Genomic DNA, 25569 nt, shown 5'->3' with positions numbered 1-25569 from the left:
TCTTTCTATCTAACAATTGTTGTATAAAAAAAAAAATCGAATAATGATAATTATAATGGAAAAATAGTTTAACAATGGCCGTAATTTAACTATCTTTTATTATTATTATTATTATTTTTTTTTTTCAAAAAGAGCGAGGACACTAGTCAGCACGGAATCTTGACCCTGTGATGTCTGGTCTTCGCTATTCACCAACCAGTTAAATAAGTCCATCGGCACTATAAAATCAAACACGCATCTCAAAGCTGGCATCCAGCTAACGGCCTTGAGAAAGTCCTTAAACCCTCAACCCTCTGTTTTGCGGCTTCTCTGTTTGGCCCTCCCACCAATACCCCATCGCTTCCGAGAGAGAGCGAGAGAAGCTCCTCCGTCTCTCTCTTTCTCTCTCTCTCTCTCTCTCTCCCTCCCCCTCCCCAACATGGCGATCTCGCAGTCGCGGGCGGTGAAGTGCCTCAACACGTCCTCCGGCCGAAGGCGCTTCGTCGTATGTTCTATCGGAAACCCTAATTTTTGGTTGAATTTTGTCGGAATCGATGCTGTTCTCGATTCTGATCGCTTTTTCTGCGCCTTTTTTTCCCGTTGATTTCAGTTCAAGAGCTTCTCCCAGCGAGTGGAGGAGATAGATATCGATGTCTTCCGTAGTCTGGAGCCGGTAAAGACCCAGCCCTCCAGCGGGTCCTCTTTCTTCCGCGAGAGCCTAGTGCAGTGGCGAGTAAGCCTCTCCCCCTTCCTTCGTTCTTGATTTCTCGTTCTTTTCCAAAACTTATCTCTTTCGCCGCATGATTTGCTCTTTATTGTGAAAAAAGTTATTTGTTCCCAAAAAAGAATATGGGAGGGAGATTTTGGTGGAGAATGCTGATTTCGTTATGCTTGTTTAATTATAATTTAGGAGCTGAACACGGCGGAGGATTTTATTTCGTTTTACGATGAGATGATGCCGTTGGTGCAAACTTTGCCACAGGTTATACTGCACCGGGAAAAGATTTTCTTGGAGCTTCTCCGCAGATTGAATATGAAAGCAAGATTGTCCCTTGAACCAATACTAATGTCTGTGAGGCACACGGTTTACTTTTTTTTCAGCTTTGATGTTTTTTATTTTTCTTTTAACGAAAATTGTTTTGATGCATCTAAACTGTATGCTTGATAGATTCGTTTTAACTAGCCAATTATATGAGATGCACCAACTTTGTCTTGCATGCTTTCCCTAGTATTGATGCGAGCACTTCTTTGTTCCAATTTAATGGTTGACAAAACAATATGTGGCATCAAACTTATTGTAATTCCTTGCTAATACTGTTTTTATTGGGTACACCACTATCAATGAGTTCATTGAGCTTGCTAGCACAATTGCTATGGTCAAGTATGATAAAAGACAAGGGTTTTGAATGTATTGTCCACCAGATTTGTTCTGTATAGTTATGATTAGTTTGAGATACATAAGAATCAACAAAGCGATATTGTTAATCGAAGGTTATGCCCTTAAAAAATGATGTCATATATTTAAGATATGGTTTCACTTCATTGAGCTTACAAGTACCAAAATAAGATGTATTAGTTGGAATGGTTGTGCATGAGCATTTGCTCCTTTCATGGGTGGAGGTGATCATGCTCGAGGCAGCTTTTTTTGTTTTCAGCTTCATATATGATTTCCTGTATCTTTGCTCATGTCTAATGCATGTCGTCAACCTATTCTTCTATTTTCAGCACCTTAGCATTTATGATCTCATCTTATTATCATACATCTTGTTTCCATCAACCTTAACCTAAAATTTTCACATTTAGAGGAGTTACATTTTTGCGAACCATAACCTTATCAGTTTAATTCTTTCTCCCCTACATCTGATAAATGTACAGACCCTTAAGTGCTCCCAACTTTTCGTGTGAGTGAAAACAAATCAGATACCATTAAGGTCAGTCTTATCCATAGCGACTATTAATTAATCACAAGTTTGGCTTGACCTTGTCTCGCGTTCTGGTCTTCCCTTTGTGATTATCTTCAGCCATCAACTTTGTGAAATTGTTATTCAGTTGCATCAAAATTTTAAAATAATCAAGAAGGGCTTTCTTTTCCATCGAAATTTCTAGAAGACCAAAGCCCTCCGTAGTTCCCTCTCCTTTATTAATGAATCAGATTAGACCATCTTTTCTCATCAACTTTATGTGGTTATTCTTCAGATACATCAAATTCCTCAAACAATTAAGAGCAGCTTTGTATCTCAATTTCTAGAAGATCAAGAAGGCAACTACGATTCCTTATCATTAATAAATTATTCAATAAAGACGATGTACTAATGTTTGCTTCCTTTTTCATTTCTTTTTGCTTTTAGAAACTACCATGGCCTTTCTCTCCACGCCAAGCTATGCATGATTCACTATGGGGGTGCAAATGAGCTAAACCAAGCCAAATAGTTGACTGTATAAGCTGTGCTTATTAAAAGAAAAGGGATTTGAACTCCAGCTGAGCTTAAGAGCAGGTGTTGAAGCTTGGCTTTGTTTATGATTTGAATGGAGCTTGAACAATCTTCTTATGGAACCAAGTTGAGATTCTATTCAGTTTTGCAAGCCTTGAGAGGTCAGTTTCGGCTTGGCTATGAGCTGAACCTTTGAGTCTGCTGCTGACCCAACACAAGCTGTTCATGAATAGCTGGATCTGTTTGGGGCCGTAGTTCACCCTCCTATAGTGTGTTAGTATCAGTGTGTATCACTTTAATAAGACATGATATGAAAATGGTAATTCTGTGTTGCAAGCTTCTAAAAATGACCTATAATATGTATGATTTGGAGCATTATGCAATAGTGTCTATATATATATAATACTGTTGTCTTGGTGTCTTTTAGGAATGATATTCGTTAACTGTTCAAGTACTTAATGTGGATTAGTACTTATAGTCCTTGTCAGTAACAGTTATTATGATATTATACTTATTTTTGTTTCCTTGGGGAAGGCTTATTGTTACTTCCACATTTATTTTTCTCAAGAGAAAAAGGGAAAATAAATAAAATAGCATCTTCAGCTTTGTAAACTCGAGGTCTGTTGTTATATAAGTGATCAGTTTTTTTAACTCTTTGTTAAATTAGAGCGTGGCTATATCTGTTTTCCTAGAAGTTTCTTTTTGGAATTGATATATGGTATATTATAACTTGAAACTATATGGACATGTGTACACAGGTTAGTCGCTGCTCTGTCCAGAGATATTCTGGAAGAATTTCTACCGTAAGTTTTTTTTTCTTATGTTGATTCTTAAGTTTCAGAACACTCCTCTAATTATCATATGTTTACTCATTCATGCATTTTCCCATTTGTCTAGCCATTTTTGGCATGTATATGTAAATTCTATATGTTGTGGTTGAATTCATCCAATCTGTCCTTTGTTATGCATTTTTACATTTGCCATTGAAGTTCAATGATGGCTTAGCATTAGTTTAATCTGATATAGGCATTACTACTTACTCTTAGTCAAACTTGTAAACATTAATAGCTGTAAATTGATTCAGCTTGTTTTTTGGCTGTGCACTCAGTTTTTATATATGTGTATTTTCCCCTGCAGATTCTTGCAAAGGTTCACTGGTTTTTTACTTGATCTTCTCAAAAATGGTGTTGATCGTGATCCTGAAATCCTAGAGCAGGTTTTTAATATGTTGCTCTGAGAACTCTTAACACTTTTTAACAACATTGATTTAATTACATATATATATATATATTTGGTGTGCTTCTTTGTTTTTCAGGTCTTCACATCTTGGTCATATATCTTGATGTATTTGCAGAAATATCTTGTAAGGATGTTGTTCACATTCTCAAGTGAGTTTGTACTTTTGTTGTAGATTGAAAGTTCAATTATTTTGGTTAAAATACACTTCTAAGGTTGCTACCTATGTATATGTATGTATGTAATGTGAGTGCGTGCTTTGGGGCTGCACCAGCACATGAGAACAGTAACCTTTATTTCTAATTCCTTTTCTCTTGTAGAAGGCTTACAGTCCACTAAATAGTATGTATGTATGTGAGTGCATGCTTTGGGGAAGGATTACTTGTAATTCCTTTTCTCTTTATGAGGCTTAATCCACTAAATGCTCTCTATTTCCTTGATGAAGGATTACTGTCCAGTTAAGATTTTTTCCAAAGGATTACATCCAAGAGTTTATGGCCGAGTCTGTTTCTTTTTTACTAAGGAATGCGCCCATTCACCAACTTACGAAAGGTATTGCTTTTGTTCTTTTTCCTGCTTTTCTATAAAACATTTATTTTGATTGTTAATATCTTTTTTAAGGGATGCACAGATCATGCTCCTTTGTTAAATATTGAGTTTCATATGTGCCTGATCAGGCTAGTGCTTGGTGCAGGTAAGCCTGATGCTTGTGTAGTTAGAAGCATACGCGTTGTGCATATATCATTCGTATATTCTCTTTTATAAGTGGGTGCATGCCACTGAGTTTCATAACTAATTGTAACCTAAAGAGTAAGTTCTAGTTTTGGAGTGAACACAAGTATCACTTAGATGCAGCTCATCTACATTAATTTCTCAAACGTAGCACATGATCAGACACATACTTACAAACTATATATCTTCTAAAGCCTCTATACTTGCTCTCTCCAGAATGCTAGGTTCTTGTTTAACAGTATCGCTCTGAGGTTGTTTGAGGAATTTCATGTTGCTTGTGAGTAGGGAAACGATAGGTGTCCTACATGTGCTCTTTTTGCTTGTGAAAAATCCATATTGTTAGCAATATAGTACCAGTGCAGTTATCGCCATTAGAAAGGTGTGGGCTAGAGAACAAGAAAACTAGCATACGAGCAGGGTGATGACGCTAAATAGTTTTAGGCAGCTTTTTTTTTATTTTTTACTTGCTTACAAAAATCCATATTGTTAGCAATATGGTACCAACAGTTACTGCATTAGGAGGTGTAGGTTAGAGAACTAGGAACTAGTATATGAGTAGGTTGATGATGCTAATAGTTTTTAGGCTTTTAACCGTGCGTTTACATCGCATGATAATTTTTTTCAGCTTTAGTCTAAGAGTCTAGACATTGTTCTCTACTTATGTTGATACAAGGAGTCTCTGAGGAAGACGCTCAAAGCTCCATTTAGGAGGAATAGGGAGAGAGAGAGAGAGAGTTGCATGATGATTCTACAATGGTATCCAATAATTGTATAGTATGGCCATATGGTGAGAAGTAAATTTGATTACTAATAAAGCATGCATAATATTTGGTGAGTGGTATTATGTAACAATGCATTGATTAATTGACTGTATCTTGTAAGATCCTGAAGGGCCTGACCTTCAGTAGATTTAGATTTTAGATGGAAACATATTAAATATCATCAAAGATCGTATTGAAGAAAATTACTCTTAGATTAATGCATCAACAGGTGTCTTTTGTTAAGCAGGCAATCTTGAGTAATCAGTGCCTCAAGGGGCTAACGGTCTTTCAGCTAAAGATTTTTCTTCCAATTGATCCTGAACAAAAAATGTTATTCTTAATTCTCATGTCATGTGAGAATAATTGTTGATGAATCTCACACAGGGATTGCTCAAACCCAACATGAGGCTTGGACCGAGCATGAGGAACCTACTTGAGCTTATGAATGGCATGAATAAAGATGCTGGATAGTAAGATAAGCTTGCAATCTAAGCTGGAAAAACGATTGTCATCAGGGATCTTTTCATTATCATTTTATTTGTAACAAGAGATCAGACTAAAATTGCAATAACATAGAGGAGTGTCTAACAGTTAATTTATAGCAAGGGATGACTCTGGTGATCCATTTGAATATCTTCATCATATTGCAATATGAAGTTTGACTGACATGGTAAAGTGACAATATCTTAGGATGAGCTCCAGAATCAAGTTTTTCAAGAACCTGATGTTGTATTGTGGTATGCGTAGAGGTTTAAACAACTTTTCTCTTTTGCCTTGGACTACAGAAAGCGTAGGGTCAAGGGTCAAAATGTTAATGCTCAATATAGGAGAAAATATTCGTAGCTTACTCTCTCCTCTAGCAAGCCTGCAAGCTCAAGGATATCTATGATGAGTGGCACAGACACCATCTACCACGAGATGGTTGAAAAGCCTGGTGAAACTTAAAATGGACTTTTGAGGGGTCCATCCAACATTAGTGTATTACCTGATGGAGAGCCTAATTTGAAGACCACATTGTTATAACTGTATAACTGTTTATTCAAGCGCCAATAAAGTCCAAAGTAGCCTGAAAAAGGTGCACTGAGTAAACAAATTAAGCTGGGTCTTAAGATTGTATAGCTTGAAATTAATTTCAAACAGGCTTGATCAGGTCCAGGCTCAATCAGCTTCGGCTTGGTTACACCCGTAATCTGAACTAAACTCAGGGCTGTTATTTCAATGCAATTGTGAATTTTTGTTATGTTTTAATGAATATTGCCTTTGTGGAAATAATCACCCTGCTTTTTTTCCCCTTTCTTTCTCCTTTTAGCTCTCTTAAGTTGCTTATGAATCTTGTTTTGCTAACTGTGCTTAGGTATCTATACAGAGATAGACGTGCATGCATCTTCGGTTCTTTGGGATGAAGTTTATTATAAACGCGTATAGATTTGTTCATTGTTTTTGAGCAACTCTGACTTGTGGCGTCTGCATTTGTATTTTTTGTTCATGGATATTATATTTCTTTTTGCATGCATGTTTGAATTTTATGTGCTAGTGAACAACGACCTTTTTTGTTTCACACATGTTATTGTTTGCTGATGTTCCAGGTATTAGAAAAGCTTATTTTTGAGGTTGCTAAAACTTCATCATCTGTAAGGATTACTGGAGTTACTGCTTTGCTGTGGCATGTTATGAGAGGGACTTCCTCCAGGCTTCACTCAAGAGCTGAAAAAGGTGTTGCAGTTTTTGATGGATAAGTCCATTGTTAACATTAGAAATAAATATCCTCAAGGCAAGCTTTTTTGACTAGATATTTTGTACCCTTTATTTGGCTACTTGTCTGCTTGGAATTCTTTATCTGCAAAAATAAGGCAAAAGAGGATCTTTTGTGCGATTCATCTGGACTCTTTATTTGTGAGGCTTGGTATTTTTATAGCTAACTCGAATTTTAAAACGACACATTCATTTATAGGGTGCTAATTTATATTTAGCTTAGTTATTGTTAGTTTAGGTAATAGTACCAAAGAAGCATTTTGTCATAACTGAGCAATTATATATTGTAGTTTTAGTTAGTAAGATGATGGTGATTTTTTTTGTGGAATTGCTCTTGGCTCTGCAATAAGGCAAAGGCTTGGGCTATTTTTTTGCTGTACTTGATATGGTATAATAGCCTTGTTGATCTTCTGCAGGTCTCGAAGCTTTTCTTGAGGTTGTAACTGGTATTCTTCATAGATTTTGCAATGAGCTTGATCATAAAGAATTGAAAGTGGTATATGATTGTTTATTTAGAGAAATATCTGGATGTATGAGTGATGGTTGCTTGGTGCACCTAAATCACATGCTGGGGCTTCTTACATTTACCATACACAATAGCAATAAGAGCAGTGTTTTTGGTGAGAATACAACCTTTCTTACGATACAGTTTATTTTCTAAAATGCCTAATAGCCCTTTTTGCGGGATCTTTTTTTTTCCCCAATCTATTACTTGTTTTCTTAATTAGTAGTCTGCTTTAATACTTCTCGTTCACCTTTCTTTGCAGATAACAAAACCATTTTGACTCATCAAATTGCTCATACAAGCCTACATTGCTCCTGCTGATTGTTTGATGTCAGAAGATATGTCTTCTGAAGTTCATGATAGAATTTTGCAACTAATGATTTGCCTCTAGATCTTCCTCTCACTTCTTCTGAGTTATCAAGCATCTCACTGTTATATGCTCCTGCATTTAAGTTCAGAAGCTCGAGGTAATTTTTTTTTTCAAAGAATTGATAGGTTGCTTGAATAGATGCCTTAAATGTTGTTACAGATTTGTGTTCATGCCCATTTCTGGTACTGTCTTGTGTCTTGATACAAATTTTCATGTGTTGGTTTCAGTTTGTTTGACTTTATTAAAGGTGTTCTTCTGAAGGATCCTCACATTGCAAATGTCTTCAGAAGTCATATAATTAGGCAAGTAGCAACATTCTGGGGATCTCTTGCTGGCATGCGCATAGTTGAAACATATAATCATTTTCTTCTTTTATTTGATGTTCCAGTGCTATGGATGATTTAATTGAAGCTTCGCCAAATGAAGTTCTACTTTTGATGTTGACATTCTTGAAAGACAAAGTAAGCAGCTACACTTTGATATCCTAGATGGAGTACCCGTAGATAAGGAACAGAAAATATGCATTTTCTTTAAGAAGACACTCGCTTATTGGACCAACTTAATAAGTGATGTTGCAACGAGTGGCAATCAATTAGAGAAGCAAGTTAGTGAGTCTGAAGTAGCTATCTTATGGGGAGTCGTTAGATGCTACCTCATTTTCAACATCTATCAGATAATTTAGCATGGATAAAAGATTTAGTTGCCACACTTGATCAACTTGTGGAAATTGAAGCAGGTAATGTGTTTATGATTATTGATTGCCTTATAATTTCTCAGTAGAAATATTATGTTGATATTTCTCTATTTCGATTGTTTGTAGACCAACTTGCAACTCTTCCAAAGTCCACTTGCAGAGTTTACTTGGTGCTGCACTAGTCATATCATAAATTATTGCTAAGTAAGCAGCTTGGACATTCAGAAACAAGTAATTTTTTGCGTCTTGCTAAGAGACACAAGACATCCCTGCAAGTATTGTCCGCTGTAGCTGAATTTTTGGATTCTATGTTCAGGTACATTGATCTGCATTTTTCAATTGTTACCAATTTCTGAATTTTGTTAATTTATAGACTTAGCGTTTGAATATGATCGATGATACAGTGAGTAAATCCATGGATGAGAAGATCTGCTCAAGATGTATTAACAGAGCTTGATGTTTCAGCGAGAAGCCTGTGGTTTCAGTTTGTGCATTTCAGAGATAATTGGGCCTTCCACATAAAGCAATCGTGTCTCAACTTTGAAAATATTGTCCATTATGCACCACTAGATCGGCAGATGGCTACAAGTGATGAGCGTCCTCATAAAAATTTAAAACGGATAAATCTGGATCAGCCAATGAAGATACGCAATGTCCTAATGTATGTTCTTTGTAATTTTCCTTTTGTTCTCAATATTTCTAGATTCTACTAGTATAATTATAATAAGCCTGTTATCCTACAACCCAGGTTATTGAGCTCCTCCTTTTGGCTGAAACGACTCCTATTTCAGTCTCAACAAGTCGGAAAATTACTATCCTGATATCCAGAATACAGATGGTCTTTCTTCAGCAACAATCAATGATGGTACATCCTCTTCTCTATATGGGATTATCGGCATCTTGCATAATCGCTTTGGTCTTTTATGGGAGCCGGCATTAGAGTGCCTGACCATTCTGATAGGCAGATATAAGGAGCTAGTTTGGAATATATTGTTCAGTATCTTGGCAATTATCAGTCAAAATTTCTATCCTCCGGCGATCAGTTGATGAAAGTGAATTTGGAAAGTCATCAGCCAAATAGTATGGGCCATACCTGATTCACATTTCATAGTTCTAATGTGTTCTTTGTTTATCTTGATTAATTGACAAATTTGGTGCTAGGACCCATGGTCAGATATACATTGTACATCTTTTTGTTGCTGCATAATTGAAAGAATTTGCTTTTGTTAACCAAAAATAAGTAACTTTTCCATGGGTATGTCATATCCTTTTCATATCTCTTTCCTATGTAGACTTATATATGTATTTTTGTGTATTTATTATTAACTTGTGCATACATATATATGCTAGAATTATTCTATTAATTCTGCAACTACAACTGCTATCACTGCTAGTTGATGTTTTAGTTATTGCTGACTCTTTTTTTTTTGAATATCTGGTGTTTTGGGTTGTATTGCTAATTTGCTACTATGTTCCCATGCTTTGGCCGTGTAGTTAAGGCAGTAAACTTTGTTATTGTAAAGTATTTGTGACCATTGTTGTCTAGGTGCATTTCCCCTGCTAACATTATTCTGTTTATGTAGTACATGGCTAGTATATGGCCATCTTGTTGTGAATGACTACTGTATATCAAGAAAAACATATTACATTTCAAATGTGTTCCTTTTCTTTGTTGGTTGTCTACATGGATGGAGGTGGTGCATGTGTTCTGAAAAGTTGCTAGCATGCTAGATGTTAATTTTTTGTTTAAGAAGTAATCCTTGTTCCATTGCTGATTGAACAATTTCCTTAAAATGTGTTTTATGCTATGCATGATTTACTTTTGGAAGGAATTTAAATAATATCAGTCAGAAGATATATGCAAATTGTGATTTTGTAAAGAAGATTACACTGATTATCAGTTCACAAACTGGAACAGTTTTATACTCTTTGTTTTCCTTTCCAGATTTGGTTGGCTGCTTTAACATGTTCCTATATCCTGATTCTGATAGCACGCCATGCAATGACCATAACAACTCTATTGCTTCAATCACTTCAAAAAATTCCGGGACATTGCAGAATCTCGGTCTCGACAGATTATACCTTTATTCTTGAATTTATTGGGTTATGATGATGAGAATATCTTAAGGTATGTCATAAGCGACTTTAATTATGAATATTTGCTTTTGTTTTAACATACTTACAATTGCGCACATTCATGTCAAGATTACAGTTTAGTGACTGACTGGTTTCTGATTTCACAGTGTTTGAGACGTTCAGCTGCCATAAATGTTAAAGGAAAAGAGTGGAAAGTTACTTCTCAAAGAATGGCTGAACTTGTTGAGATTAATGCACAATGCTCGATCTTTATATCGAAGCCTGGTTCTGAAGCAAGTGTTGATGAAAAGGTTTGTCCGCAGTCTGCACCTATTTGTATGCTTTATGCTGCTGAAATCTTGTCTTTAGATAAACTGTAAAGCTGACATGCTGATGACTACTTCGTATTAACTTGGCCAAAGTTGTCTTTTATTTTTTTTAGGCTTCTCGATGATATTGATCCTGATGTACAGTCGAAAGCTCTGGATTGCTTATTGAACTGGAAGGATGACTTTCTGACTCCATATGATCAGCATTTAAAAAATCTTATCATTTCCAAAAACCTCCGAGAGGAGCTCACAATATGGGCTCTTTCAAAAGAGTCCCAAACATATTCAGGAAGGACATAGGGGGCATTTGATTCCTTTAATTATTCGGTTACTAACACCAAAAGCAGGAATCTGAAAGCACTTGGCTCGCATAAGGTTAGATCATCTGTCCCCTCCTCCTTTTGTAATATGATTTTATTGTTTCATAATCCTTGGTGGTAAACCTGTTTTATTTGCTTCAGCATACAAGTTTAAATCACCGTAGGGCTGTCCTTTATTTTTTGGCGCAACTCGATGTTGATGAACTTCAGCTATTTTTCTCTTTACTACTAAAGCCCTTACTTGCCGGTACAATGGAAGTTCTTGAAGACCAGCCTGACAGACCATCTGAAAAGTTCACAGACAGATTTCATTCATCTGTTTTTGTAAAAGTTTCAACATTAGTTACTGTATCCGAGCTCTCATGGAAGAAGGGGAACCGGATTTCTGCACGTACTTGAAGATATTTTGAAAACATTTGATGAATTTCATGTTAAGCCATTTCTTAATCCATTGATGATGATTGTTGTTCGAATACTGGAAAGCTGCATGTTGAACATTATGGGTGACAATAATAAGAGAGGTGGCTCTGTTGGAGATAATTCTGCTGGTGACTCAGAGGTCCGTGAGACAAGTACTTTGGTGCCAGATCCTCTTATGGTATGCATTGACTAATATTTACTTAGTATTAACATAATTTATCCTTCATGCTGCGTTTTAAAGAAAATATGAGAAATGGATTTGTGACTAAATTGGCATGACATTCTTCCCAAAAATACTTCTAAATGGTCATGTTATCTTGACTGGGTTCTGCAAAATAGCCAAGAGGTCAAATAGTGTTCTGAATATTTTGTAAATAATAATAGAATTTAGTTGGTACCTTGGTGGACTAGCAAAATTTGTGAAACTAACATTTAGAAATGGATCAATATTAAATGAAGGGGAACGTAAACCTTGTCCATTGTTTGACAGCCATTCTATTTTAGCCTGTATTTTATTTTTAGCCCCGGACGGTCGATTTCTATGTTTAGTTCCCATACACAGTTAGGCTTGTGTCCATACACAGTTAACTCTGTTCCGTCCACCCAAACAAGCCAGGGACTTAAATATATAAATGCCCATTGAAAATTTTTGGTCAACAGGGATTAAGAGTAAAACAGCAATCAATATAGGGGGAAGAGATCATTACCCCTTTAACAAGTTGGCTTTTGTGTTCTTTCTAGGGGTCGGTTTTTCTACCTCATTAGATTGCGTTTGTTTGGCCTACAATCCTGGAATCTTGGTATTCTAAAATGTATTCTCTGGCCTTCAAGTGCCTTTTTTCATTTTCTTCTTTGTTCTCTCTACCTTGCCAGCATTTTGTTCTTTTTCTTGCTTATTGTGGTAACTATAGACCAAGCTGTTTGGCCAGTCCTATAACCATGACCTTGACAACTTGCTTTGATGCACCTCCTCTCGTGTTGTTGCTTATATGTCATTATTTAGTCTTGTTTATATTTTTCAAGAAAAAGGTTAACAATCGACATTTATCTAACTAATTAAATTTAATATTGTTTTGCAGATGAGTACCTCCATCAAACAGTTTAAGGACTTGCGGTCCTTGTGCCTGAAAATTATTTCTTTTGCACTAAGTAGATATGAGTTTCATGACTTTGGTTCAGACTTCTGGGACATTTTTTTATTTCTGTGAAGCCTCTTATTGACAGCTTCAAGCAGGAGGGTTCCAGTAGTGAAAGACCAAGTTCACTCTTTTCATGCTTTATTGCAATGAGCCGAAGCCCCATGCTAGTCTCGCTATTAATTAGGGAGGCAAATCTTGTTCCAACAATTTTTTCCATTTTAACAGTGAGGACTGCATCTGATGCCATCTTATCTTCTGTACTGAATTTCATTGAGAATCTGTTGAACCTGGACAGTGATTTGGACCATCAAGAGGACAATTCAGTAAAAAAAAGTTTTGGTGCCTCATCTTGAGGTACTCATTAATAGTTTACGTGAGCTTTTTCAGTCCCGCAAAGAATCTCACAGGTAACTAGTACATATTTTGGTTTTCAGATGTTTCACATTACCATAGGTTACATCATTTTTCTTGAAGTCTTCTCTTACCTTGTTATGACTCCAAAGAATGGAGGTTTATTGCTCCAAAGAGTGGAGGTTTATTTCTAAAATTTTCTTATACAGCTCATAGAAGTAAAGTTTGTAGATCTATTCACCTTTTCCTTTGCTTCTAGCTCGCTCAAGTTCAGGTTATATATTTAGTGTTCATGCTCTTTCAAGCTACTCTATGTATGTCACAGATTTATTTTCATCTCTGAAGCATAAATATTTGGACTTTGGAGCTTTCTTGTAAATTTATGTGAATAATTTTGTTTTTAGTAACACCAGTGAAAATTGAAAGTTTCTGGTTAATTGCATCATCCTCTTATTGCATCACCCCTTATTGTATGAAATATACTTGGATGATGAGGTGCATAGAAGATTTCATGCAGGCATTTTTTTTTTTCTGTGCTTGGCTTATGGCACTGGTGGTGCAGAGAAAAACTAGCACCAGTTGGTATTTTGTGGACTAGCCATCTTCTTAATGTTAGTTGGGCCTTGAATACATGGAAAAAGGCAACTACATGATTGAGCTTTTAAGTAGCTGGCCCCTCTTTCTTGATGTGGGAATATGGACTATTAGCTCTCTTCTTGATTCGATACTTGTGCTTTTCTTGTTTTGAACTTGTCATTGTAGATGATGTAGGTGTCAGGCTCCCAAAATCTAGAACTTAGTTGAGTGATATGATATTGATATTATTAAGGTTTAATTTAAATGCGATGCTATAGGTTTAGGAACTGATTACTATGAAATCATGGATACCATTAGTGGGAACAATACAATGAATAGCTTTGTGCTGGCAGAAAAAACTTTAGATCTTATCTGCTTCCTTAAAACTGCTATGACTGGTTCTGCTTTGACTTGCAAAATGTGCTCATGCAATTTACTTCTTTTCACTGCTAATGCAAGTAACTTTTTTACACTGAACCCAAAGTCATGATATGCAATTTACTTCTTTTCACTGCTAGCAAGATGTCTAATCTGAAAGACGGGATGTCACTCATCCTGGCAACCAAAACCTTGTTAAAATGATGATCAATCTCGACATGATATTGGATGCCTCTGGATAGGTTGCAGTAAGCTTCTAATGGGGAGGTGGAGATGAAGAAATTGTGATAAAGTTGTGAAGACTATGATTTTTCCTTGAGATAAGCCTGCTTGATTGCATGATCCCACTAAAATATGGTAAATAGAAAGTGAGCAAAAATCGTTTAGGCGATGCCACCAAGCATCTGCTTAAGTATCAAGCTGAATTAAGATGTTGAAGAGAGGGTACCAAAGCTACGAGTTTCTTTGTTGGAGTAAAGTGTGAATTAATTTCTGAATTATGTGGATGCATGTGCAGACAAGCCAAAAGCTTCAAACATCAAAAGACAAAGGATACGAAAAAATGGTGAAGAACAGAAGAACATAACTTTGAATAGTCTTCGTCAACAACTTGGGATTACCTACCCTTTGGGTATAGTAACTTGACCCATAAAAAGCCATACTTTGTCATTGATTTAACTATTAAACCTAAGTCCGAACTGATGTCTAAGCATTGAAGGGAAAATGTTTTACGATCTTAATCCTATCATTAACTTTTTGAGGCCATGACTCCCTGCCCAAACGATGCATGTTTGTTGCAGTCACATCAAAAAGATTTTGGTTTGTTGAAATGCCCCAAAATCGTGTGTAATATGGCTGATGGGGATGCATATAGATCTTGGGTTATGGCTTCTGCACTCTACAGCTACAATTAGATCAAGAACTAAGGTGAACATAGACTATAAAATTCTAAAACTTAAAGACTAATCTGACCCTGGACACTGTACTGATCCTAGGCTACAATTCCTTTCAAGATATTTACAAACAAAATAATCTCTGTTGAAGCTCTAGTTTCATTTTATTTATCCCTCAAGTACTGTTTTTTAAAAAATAAAAATTAAGAACACTCTACGTATTATTGGTTATGAGAGTGTTCTTGTTTTCTTTAGTAACATTTGCAATGTTCCCTGCATTCTGATAGAATTCAGTGTTTCCTGTATGCTGATGGAATTTAGCTTTCTGATTCACCTCAAATTTATATTTTTGTGGTGATGGTGATAGGAATTCTACATTATGGCCTGGAAAGACAGAATTGAGGATATTCAAACTTTTGGTGAAATACATCAATAATGGTGCGGCAGCGGGATTCATAGACATATTGCTCCCATTTTTCAAAAAAAAAGATATAAGTGCTGGTGAGTCACATGCTAATGTCCTGATGTTCATTTGCTCTGAATGTTAAATTGTGCATGAATGTGTATTCATTGGATTTATCAAGAATATAGCTATTTGGAAAGAGACATATGAACGCTTTATCGCAGTGTTGATAAGGTTTTTCTATTATTTGCTTTTTTCCTTATAATGACAGATGAGTGTATGGAAGGTTTGCATGTCATCAAAGGGGTCCTGCCAGTTTTAGATTATGAAACATCAGGGAAGATTTTGAATGCAATTAACCCATTGCTTGTTTCTGCTGGGTTGGATCTCCGCTTGTGCATCTGTGACGTTCTTGACGGCCTCACAATAATCAATCCTTCATTAACCTTTCTGGTAACAATTACATCTTATTACTAGCTTCTTTTATATTCTTAATGTTTTTTCTTCAAGTTAGTAACAGTTTTTCCAAATGGATTAATAACTGGATCCTTCAATGCTTCATTTCCTGGTCTGGTTACAGGGTAGACTTCTACATGAGTTGAATGCAGTTTCTTCCTCGGAAATTGGTGAGCTCGATTATGATAAAAGAATTGGTGCCTATGATACAATAAGGCCCGAGTTATTCACTCAACTCAGAGAAGAGCATGCATTAGCCATATTATCTCACTGTGTATATGACATGTCATCTGAAGAATTGATCTTTCGGCAAAGTGCAACTAGAGCACTGCTCTCATTTATACAGTTTGCTGGATCAATAGTAAATAGGGAAACAAGTGATTGCCAAGAATTGCTGTTACATGATGGAGCACAAGAAGATGTAACAAATCAAACTGTGGAAAAAAGTAATACTAGTTCTACTTGGACGAATGCCTGTATTCAGCAGATTGTGAAAAAAAACTCTGCTGCAGAATATGGGTGAAGCTATGAGCAAGGATATTTCCATTCAGAAAGTATGTGTTATGGAGACTTTACTTTTGTCCGATGTGTATGAACTGTTGTCTGACTACCAGAATGGCTTTGTTTTCAGGAATGGATTGCTCTACTACGGGAAATGGTTTATAATCTTCAAGGAATTCCTTCCTTGAATACATTTAGACCTCTGTGTAGTGAGGATCCTGAAGTAGATTTCTTCAACAATATTCTTCACTTGCAGGTAATTTTCCTAATCTTGTTATTTACAAGATGAGATGAACTTAAAAGTAATGTTTTAATCACGGTATTGGACTCTCAGTACCTTACTGGTATGATTGGTATGGTACAGTACCATGACTCCATATTGTACTGGGTACAATATGCTCTTTACCTACTGATACAGGTTAATACTTAAAAGTTTCACCTATTAGTTCCTAATTTGAATTTTCCACCATCTGGGGCAGATACATAGAAGAAGAAGGGCATTGTCACGTTTCAGAAATGTCATCAGTGCTGGGAAATTGGCAGAGGTATATAATGTTGATTGTTATGTGCATAATAGTATTCTTTTCCATGTATAAGATTGTAGGAAATTGTAGCTTCAATTAACTAAATTTTTGTTGTTGAAGTACTAATACTAAAATAGATAAGCTTTTCATTCTGTTCTCTTGCATTGCCTAGGGATATTAAAATAAAACCCTTGTTTCTTTTTAATTTTTGAATAGGTCATGCTATGCTTATTGCAATATAAGTCATCTTTGTCTTCACAAGTCAGCTAAATCCGAAATGGCTGTTTGTTTGATTAGTTTTGAGTTTTTATTCAACTTGTAAGCATTTTCTAGGACTTGTATTGCGCAATTCCTGACCATTTCATTAAACTGCAGAATGTGACTGCGAAAATCTTTCTTCCATTGTTTTTCAATATGTTGTTTGATGTCAAAGATGGAAAGGGAGAGGATCTAAGGAATGCATGCTTAGAGACACTTGCTTCTATGTCTGGTCAAATGGATTGGGAAACCTATCGCACCTTTTTGATGAGATGCTTCCGTGAAATGACCCTTAAGCCAGATAAACAAAAGATCCTGTTACGGTTAATATGTGCCATATTGGACAAGTTTCATTTTACCAGTGTGAATTCTAGACTGGTGATAGATGGAATTGAAATCCATGCTTCTGGTGACACTGATGGGAATGTGGGAATTGCATTGCCTGCTAGTTCTTCTGAACCGAATGTTCCTTCTGATATAGCAGTCTATTTGCAAAAGAAATTCCTTCCACAGGTTCTGAAATTGCTGACATCAGAATCAGAAAAGGTCAATGTCAACATTAGTCTTGCTGCCATCAAATTACTTAAGTTGCTACCAGTGGAGACTCTGGAATCACAACTTCCAAGCATCATTCATCACACTTGTAACTTTCTAAAGCATCGTCTAGAAAGCGTACGTGATGAAGCAAGGGCTGCTTTAGCTGCATGTGTAAGGGAACTGGGACTGGAATACTTGCACTTCATTGTCAAGGTTTTGCGAGCAATACTAAAGAGGGGGTACGAATTGCATGTTTTGGGATATACCCTCAATTTCATATTATCTAAAACTCTTGCATATCCCAGTGTTGGGAAGCTTGATTACTGTTTGGAAGAGTTGCTCTCTATTGCTGAGAATGACACTCTGGGGGATGTTGCTGAGGAGAAAGAAGTTGAAAAAATTGCTTCAAAAATGAAAGAGACAAGGAAGAATAAATCTTTTGATACTCTAAAGTTGATTTCTCAGAGCATTACTTTCAGAACACATGCCTCAAAGTTGCTTTCCCCAATTAACGCACATCTTCAGAAACAACTCACACCAAAGATGAAGGTGAAGCTTGAGATGATGTTACATCATATAGCTTTAGGAATTGAACACAATCCTTCTGTGGAACTGTCAGAACTATTTATTTTTGTGTATGGGCTGATTGAAGATAGCATGACAGAAGAGGGTTCTCATGGCAAAGAGATGTCCATGAATGGGACTAGCAACAAGCCTTTTCATGAAATGCCCAACAAAAGAAACACTTTAAGCTCTGGTGATCATGGACTCCAAAATTCTCACCTTATTTCCGAATTTGCCCTTGGAGTATTGCATAATCGCTTAAAGAATATGAAGTTGGACAAGAAAGATGAGCAGTTGTTATCAATGCTAGACCCCTTCGTAAAAACTATTAGGAAACTGTCTGAATTCCAAGTATGAAAAAGTTCTATCAGCTGCTTTCAGATGCCTTGCTCCATTGATAAGGCTACCCTTGCCATCCCTTGAAGCCCATGCTGATAAAATTAAAATTTTGCTTCTAGATATTGCCCAAAAATCGGGAAATGCTAACAGTTTATTGGTTCAATCCTGTCTAAAGCTTCTCACAGTGCTACTTCGAAGCACCAAAATTTCACTTTCAAATGATCAACTCTGCATGATCATTCAATTTCCCCTTTTTATTGATCTCCAAACTAATCCTTCACCCATTGCCCTTTCTCTTTTAAAGTCAATAGTTGGTCGAAAGTTGGTTGTCCATGAAATATATGACATTGCTGTGCAAGTTGCGGAAGTAATGGTAACAAGCCAGTCAGAACCAATTCGCAAGAAATGCAGCCAAATTCTATTGCAATTTCTGCTGGATTATCGTCTTTCAGATAAGCGCTTGCAACAGCATATGGACTTCTTACTTACAAATTTGAGGTAAGGATCTGACCACTGCACATGGTGTTCTTCTCTTATGAGCTAAACTTTCCTCCTTAATTTTTTTTATAATTTTTTCAGCTACGAGCATTCGTCTGGAAGAGAAGCTGTGCTTGAAATGCTCCATGCTATCCTAGTCAAATTTCCCAAAAGTGTTGTTGATAGTCAGGCTCAAACATTTTTTCTCCATTTAGTAGTTGCTTTAGCCAATGACCATGATCAAAAAGTTCGGTCTATGGTTGCTACGGTAATAAAAGTATTGATAGGTCGCACCAGTCATCATGCACTGCATTCCATTCTAGACTACAGTCTTTCATGGTATTTGAGTGAAAAAAAGCATCTATGGAGTGCTGCAGCTCAGGTATGTGGCTTCATCTTTGTTTTTATTTACCTTAACTTAGTTGGCACATAAAATTCAATCACTATTAGAGATGCCACTATGACTTGCTTATCCATAATGTCGTAAATTTTTTCAATAGCTATGCCTTGGAACTATCAGTAGAATTGGAATTCTAGCTCCTGCAAAACTCCTATATCAGTTAGATTGCACATAGTAGAGTATTTATGCGAATAAGATAAATATGTGACATGCTAAGTTGGTCTGGTTACTTTTGTACATTGCGTTGAAGCACCAGCAGCAAATTTGCTTTATATATGCATATCTGAATATTGTGATAGAGTCCATTTATTCTAGTTATGCTGCTCAAAACCTAAAATTAGACAATGCCATGTCGATGCGTCAGCCTGATACAAACCATTCTTACAATGGCTTTGGGCTCCTCTATCTTTCAAAATTGTCCTCTCTCTGTCTCGCTTTCTTTGCAAATATCTGTTATTGTGATGGCAAGCTCTTCTATAGGTTGCTTGCTTTTGCAAAGAACCAATTAGTAGATAACTCTTATGTAGTCGTACATGCTGAGCTACTCTATATGCAGAACTCTTAGGGAATGTGAATAGCTATTTTCTTTTGTTAATATCTTAATAAAATTGAAGTTCAGAAACAAACTGGAAATGATTGAATTTCATAGTTTTGTGATTTTGGATTTTTAGATATATACTTATCTGCTAAGAACCTGACCCATTACTTTCAAACCATTGGGCATGGGCTTAAATTTTAGAACCAGCTTTATTTTGAATCAATTTATTGATCTAGGCTGTTGTATTCTACATAATGACCCTGTAACTTGCACCTACTTTGGTTATGTGTAATGGGAAAGCCTTGGAGTCCAGCATGTGAAGGTCTGCTGGACTGAGGCTTTCGCTGTTTTTTCTATTATTACATCTTCCATGTTTTCTGTGAATCGTGACAAAAGAAGAAAATAAAAACAGCAAGGCAACAAGGTCTTTGGTTTTCTCGCAAATCACAGCCAGCCATCTTAAGTGCATCTTTGGCATTAGCATACTTGACAAACAATGCTATTAGCTCCAAAGGACTTGAATGCATCTTGATGAACAATGTTTTCTGAGCAAAATAAGCGTTTGTGTTTCGATAGTTAAGTACCTTAACTTATTTGTTTCTCTTACAACTATTGAATGTCAGATGTGCACGTTGCATTTGAGGTTTAGAAAGCTAGGTTGCAAGGTTTTCCATGTAGAGGCCCGTTGGGCTGATATGAGGGTTCAAGTCATGATAGTACCGGAAACTAATGAATATAAAGTATTATTTTGTACAAGGGTGCTATGATTTTCACTGTTTCTGTGTTCTGGACTTTGCAAATAGAACACACTCATACCTGTGCTTGCAGGCCTTGACATGAATTCATGCATCTGGTTTACATCTCCAACCTCTGTGTGTAAGTGTTTGCATGTTAGGATAGTAAAGAAAGAATTTTTGCCCCTTAGTTCTGAAGTGATTATAGGTTGAGCATTTCCTGTCATTTGTGAGCACAGGTTGTCAGATTGTTGTTATGAATGCATTAGACCATGTTACCTATAAATAGTGTTGTTGAAGTTATGTGGTTGATTCCATTAATTTTTCATCTTCTTGTGCGACTATGTGATATTATATGCTAATGCTTCTGGCATATACTTATCAGGTTCTTGGTTTATTGGTTGAAGTTTTAAGAAAAGACTTCCGTAGACACATAAATAGTATCCTCAAAGTTGCGAAAGGCATTTTGGAATCTTCTGTGTATGCTGTTAACAACAAAGAATTTGACTCTACAAATGATCCTGCAATTCCATTCTGGAAAGAGGCTTACTGCTCACTCGTTATGCTGGAGAAGATGCTTCTCCACTTCCCGGAGCTGTATTTTGACAAGAACCTTGAGGTATGGGCTCTTTTGGCACTAGATTTTTTTTTTTAAATCAAAGGTTTCCATCTACAAGTTATGAATGCATTTTAATTGACACTATTGTTGCACTGTACCACAATTATATAGTAGATGTAGATAATACAAGCTATATTGGACATGTTGTGTAAGCCCTGACTACTTACATGCTAATATTGCCTGAGCTTTTGGCTAGGTGTTTTATGACTTGGTTGACCTGGTCAACTTATAACCTTGTTGGCATAATGGGTCAGGTTGGTGTCAATGTCTCTCTTCTGCAGATCCTGCTGCTGCGATCACCGGTTGATCTTCATACATGTCTCTCTTTTACTAAGATGCCATCAATGCTAAGGTTTTTTTTTTTTTTTTTTTTGGGTGGGGGGGGGGGGGTGGTGGGGGAGAGGGGTGTTAACTGGGTTTAGCGGAGGAAGCCTTGTCAGTGGTTGTCTCTGAGTTATAGGGTAGTGGGGCAACGAACAAATTGATGCTAAAAGAAGGTTATTTAGCGTGCTTAGGCCTTGGAAGCAGGGATGCAGTGAGATGGAGCTCTGGTCCTCAATCTGACTGCTGTATGCCAGCACCGTGGATCAAGGGAGGAGGGTGGACTACATGGTGAGGGAGGGCAGGCACAGGGTTTGGGATGATGTCGGGCTTTAGGATTGATAGTGTTTGTTTCTCTTGTTTCATATGCAATTGGACTGGGAACTTGCTATCACAGCCACCCAAACAGGTTTGTCTGGGTAAGTGCGTACGAAAGACAGCTTTTATGTGGCTTGCTTTAATTCCACCCTTGCTACCGCAACAACCCTCATCATCACTGTATCTGTACACACACACACACATGGAGAAACATGCGCAGAGAGAGAGAGAGAGAGAGAGAGAGAGAGTCAATTGGCTAGTGGTGAATGGCAAATATACAAGACTGAGAGCAACATGTTTGGTGGTTCCCAAACTTGTGGATGGGTGTGGTTATGAGCGGTGCAAGGTCTGACTCTTAGGATTCCCTTGGGGTTTAATGTTACTTACTCTTTTGTTTAGCCTTGAGTAATATGTACAACTTATGAAGCTTGCATATAGGTTTACAGAAGAGAATCTACTATTATTGGCAGTATCCAGTGCTTACACATGCTATTGCACCTGACATATAGCTGCATCTATGTAACATTAGGCAGGGGACCTCTAACATGGGTACTTTTCAAGTCTTCAAAACCTCCAATAGCTTAGGCAACACAATTGGCACGCAATAATGTGTTTGATGAGTGTCTAGGACCACATTTATTCCCACATCATTATCTTAACTTATATCCTTGAGTATTGTGGATGTCTTGTGAAGCTTGGATATAGGTTTGTAGAAGAGAATCTACTATATTGGTAGCATCCGATGCTTAGACATGATGTTGCTCTTGATATGTAGCTGCATCTATGTTACACTAGGCAAGGGATATTTAACATGGGTGCTTTTCAAGTCTTCCAAACATAGCTTAAGCAACATGATTGTCATGCAGTTAGTGTTTGATGACTGCCTATGACTCTACATTGATTCCTAAATCTTTATCTTAGCTGTGGGGTATTCAGGGTTGCATACTATATTCATTTTCAAATACAGAAAAGGCACTGTAGCTTATAAACATTCCTTTTTCGTTTTTCATTTTTAAGCTCTTTTTTGAAAACTGAATAAAATGCATTATATGGTAAATCATGGACATAATGCTATTCTTTTCTCAGGAGATGTGGGGATGTATTTGTAAACTTTTGCTGCATCCACATGTATGGTTGCGGAATATTTCCAACCGCCTTGTAGCCTTGTATTTCGCTGCTGTGTCCGACCCTGGCAGAACTGATATTGAGAAGTCGAACATTGGAACTCTGTTTCTTGTAAATCCAAGCAGACTTTTTGCAGTTGCTGCTTCCCTATTGAATCAGCTCAAGGTGCAGCTGGATGATGATGCAGCGAGCAATCTCATAACTCAAAATCTCGTATTTTCCATTTGTGGTTTGCACTCTTTTGCTAAACAGAGAAATAGTTTGACTCTGCATGAGTTTTGGTGTACTCTTGATTCTTGTGAACAAGGGTCATACCTTGAGGCTTTTGAGTTGCTTGGTTCAAGGAAAATAAAGAATGCTTTCATACTTTCCACCAGCACTACAAGTCAATCTTCTGGAGAAAGGGAACTAGCTGATGAAGTTGATGCTGATGATTTTCAATCATTGCTAGTTGCACCCCTGCTCAAGAGGATGGGAAAAGTTGCAATGCAGAAAGAAGATATCCAGGTATGTGCAGACTGAGTTCATTTGTTACCCTGTGAACTGGCTCTGAACTTAATGGTGCTTCAACTACAAAATAATAACTTTAAGTTAATTCAACTTTTCTGTTAATTATACGTGCACCATTATATTTATATGCCCTTGACACAGCATTTTTGATGATGAGCTGTATACTTTTCTTCAGATGAAGATCATCTTCAATTGCTTCAGAATGATCTCATCTCAAATTGGTTCTGAAGGCTGCAATGCTTATGCTATTGACATGTTGGTTCCATTATATAAAGTATGTGAAGGATTCGCTGGGAAGCTCGTTGGTGGTGAGTTCAACATTTAAACAGTTGAAAGCTGACCTGTTTGGTTGTTGATTAATATGATTCACGCTAAGGATTTCCTGTTGCTCTTTGTTTATTTACTCACTGTCAAATTGCACCAATGATACTTTCAGAGAAGTCAAACATCATACCTTGTTGCTTTTGCTGTGGCTATGGGTTTCACCTAGTTGGGTGCCTCAGTTATTTTGACTATTTTTCCTCCATGCTTCCAAAATGACTGGAAGTCGACCTATATAGGCTTGCGGGGAAGCATGCAGACATACATGCTTGATCTACTGTTGGTTTGATACCCAAAAAGTTGGTGTTCATTTTGCTATTGCCTTGCTGGCAATGTGGCACTCATATTTTGCCGAGTTGCAGCGGGGGATTTATAATATCACAAAAGCACAACTGTCGGTGCTTTGTATGTCTTTAGATTTGGTTCTGGTTATCATTAATAATAATTAGCTGTACGTGAGACAACAATAACTGATTCAATCTTAAGAAATTGCAATTACTACATTCCATCTGCTTGTTTTTAATCCTTGCACTGCATTGTATTTCTAGCTTTTTTTTTTTGCCTGGGTTTCAGCTGTCGTCATGCATAATATTCTTGATGGTGATCTTAGTAACTGTATTTAGAAATTTGCAAAGGTCTTTAGTTGTTTTAATTTATTTTTCAAACGATGCAGTCTGATGTATCTCGGTCCTGTTTCATTCATCAGATGAAATTCAGCAATTGGCAGTGGAGGTTCGTGACAGCATAAGGGATGTCCTTGGGGTTGATGATTTCGTGCGAGTTTACAACCTGATACGGAAGAACCTCAAGGCAAAGAGGGACAAGAGAAGACACGAGCAGAAACTCGTCGCTGTTATCAATCCTATGCGCCATGCCAAGAGGAAGCTGCGGATTGCAGTCAAACATCGAGCCCACAAGAGGAGGAAGATAACGGCAATGAAAATGGGGAGATGGCGAAGGTAACAAATGCTTCTGCAAAGTAACAACAGGTAGGAAGATACGTAGAGTGTACAGAGGCAACGCTTTTACATTTTTTTTAATTTAATTTTGAGCTGGGTCTTGAAGAAATAGGATGGGAATAGTTTTTAAGGTGTCAGTAAGTGGCATTTAGTTTTGGTTTAGCCATCTCTACTGGCACTGTTGTATGAAATGTATTGTGTTATTTCATTTCTAATATCCGACATGATTACAGGTTATAATGAGTCTGGGGATATTTATTTACTTATTTCTTCTGGATGTCCTGACCTGCTTTCACAGTGATTCGGCCCATCTGTATGCTATTCCCCTTTGGAGTGAAGCGATGTTGCATAAACAATGGATTCCTGTTATCTTGAACAACTCGAGAGTGGGGGAGAGTAGTGCCGTGCTAATTTTCCCCTCTCCCACCTGTACGAGAAATATCACAACGATGGGATCACCAGTCGTCTGAGAAAGAGCTTTATTATATCCTTTTATTTGCTGTTATTTTGCCATGGTTGGGTCCTTGAGATGCTGAATTTGATCATACACAACCAAACACGACAATTCCATTGTACCAAATTAAAAAAAAAAGAACCTATACTTCCATGGACGGTGAAAGAGTGAAATTGTTTAGGTTTCTTTGTCATTCAGCATTCCGTGTACTGCAGTCAGACATGGCGTGACTCCTATCTCACGCAGCGTTCGTGTATTCTTTGTTTCG

At 37.0% G+C, this 25569-nt stretch overlaps 1 protein-coding gene across 1 annotated transcript; it reads left to right on the top strand.

Moving 5' to 3' along the window:
- Nucleotides 1-323: 323 nt before the first annotated feature.
- Nucleotides 324-25117, top strand: LOC103711356 (U3 small nucleolar RNA-associated protein 20-like). The gene is given in 45 exon segments (XM_039126270.1): nucleotides 324-484; nucleotides 590-712; nucleotides 890-1047; nucleotides 3170-3214; nucleotides 3549-3627; nucleotides 3727-3772; nucleotides 3775-3799; nucleotides 4093-4210; nucleotides 6739-6846; nucleotides 6848-6911; nucleotides 7309-7512; nucleotides 7733-7780; nucleotides 7783-7864; nucleotides 7995-8073; nucleotides 8192-8441; nucleotides 8444-8508; nucleotides 8644-8814; nucleotides 9210-9336; nucleotides 9339-9446; nucleotides 9449-9541; nucleotides 10407-10465; nucleotides 10467-10505; nucleotides 10507-10589; nucleotides 10705-10848; nucleotides 10980-11148; nucleotides 11150-11207; nucleotides 11210-11241; nucleotides 11328-11564; nucleotides 11566-11784; nucleotides 12686-12794; nucleotides 12797-13071; nucleotides 13073-13152; nucleotides 15311-15444; nucleotides 15618-15799; nucleotides 15927-16295; nucleotides 16297-16356; nucleotides 16434-16559; nucleotides 16783-16848; nucleotides 17203-18507; nucleotides 18509-19023; nucleotides 19105-19384; nucleotides 21060-21293; nucleotides 23019-23564; nucleotides 23743-23875; nucleotides 24595-25117. Coding segments are annotated over 45 exon segments (7770 nt in total). The 5' UTR covers nucleotides 324-418; the 3' UTR covers nucleotides 24852-25117.
- The last annotated feature ends 452 nt before the right edge of the window (nucleotides 25118-25569 follow it).

Source organism: Phoenix dactylifera, chromosome 4 (assembly GCF_009389715.1).
Source record: "Phoenix dactylifera cultivar Barhee BC4 chromosome 4, palm_55x_up_171113_PBpolish2nd_filt_p, whole genome shotgun sequence".
Taxonomy (NCBI): domain Eukaryota; kingdom Viridiplantae; phylum Streptophyta; class Magnoliopsida; order Arecales; family Arecaceae; genus Phoenix; species Phoenix dactylifera.
Note: the sequence above shows the minus strand (reverse complement) of the source record. Positions and strands in the feature narration are given on the sequence as shown.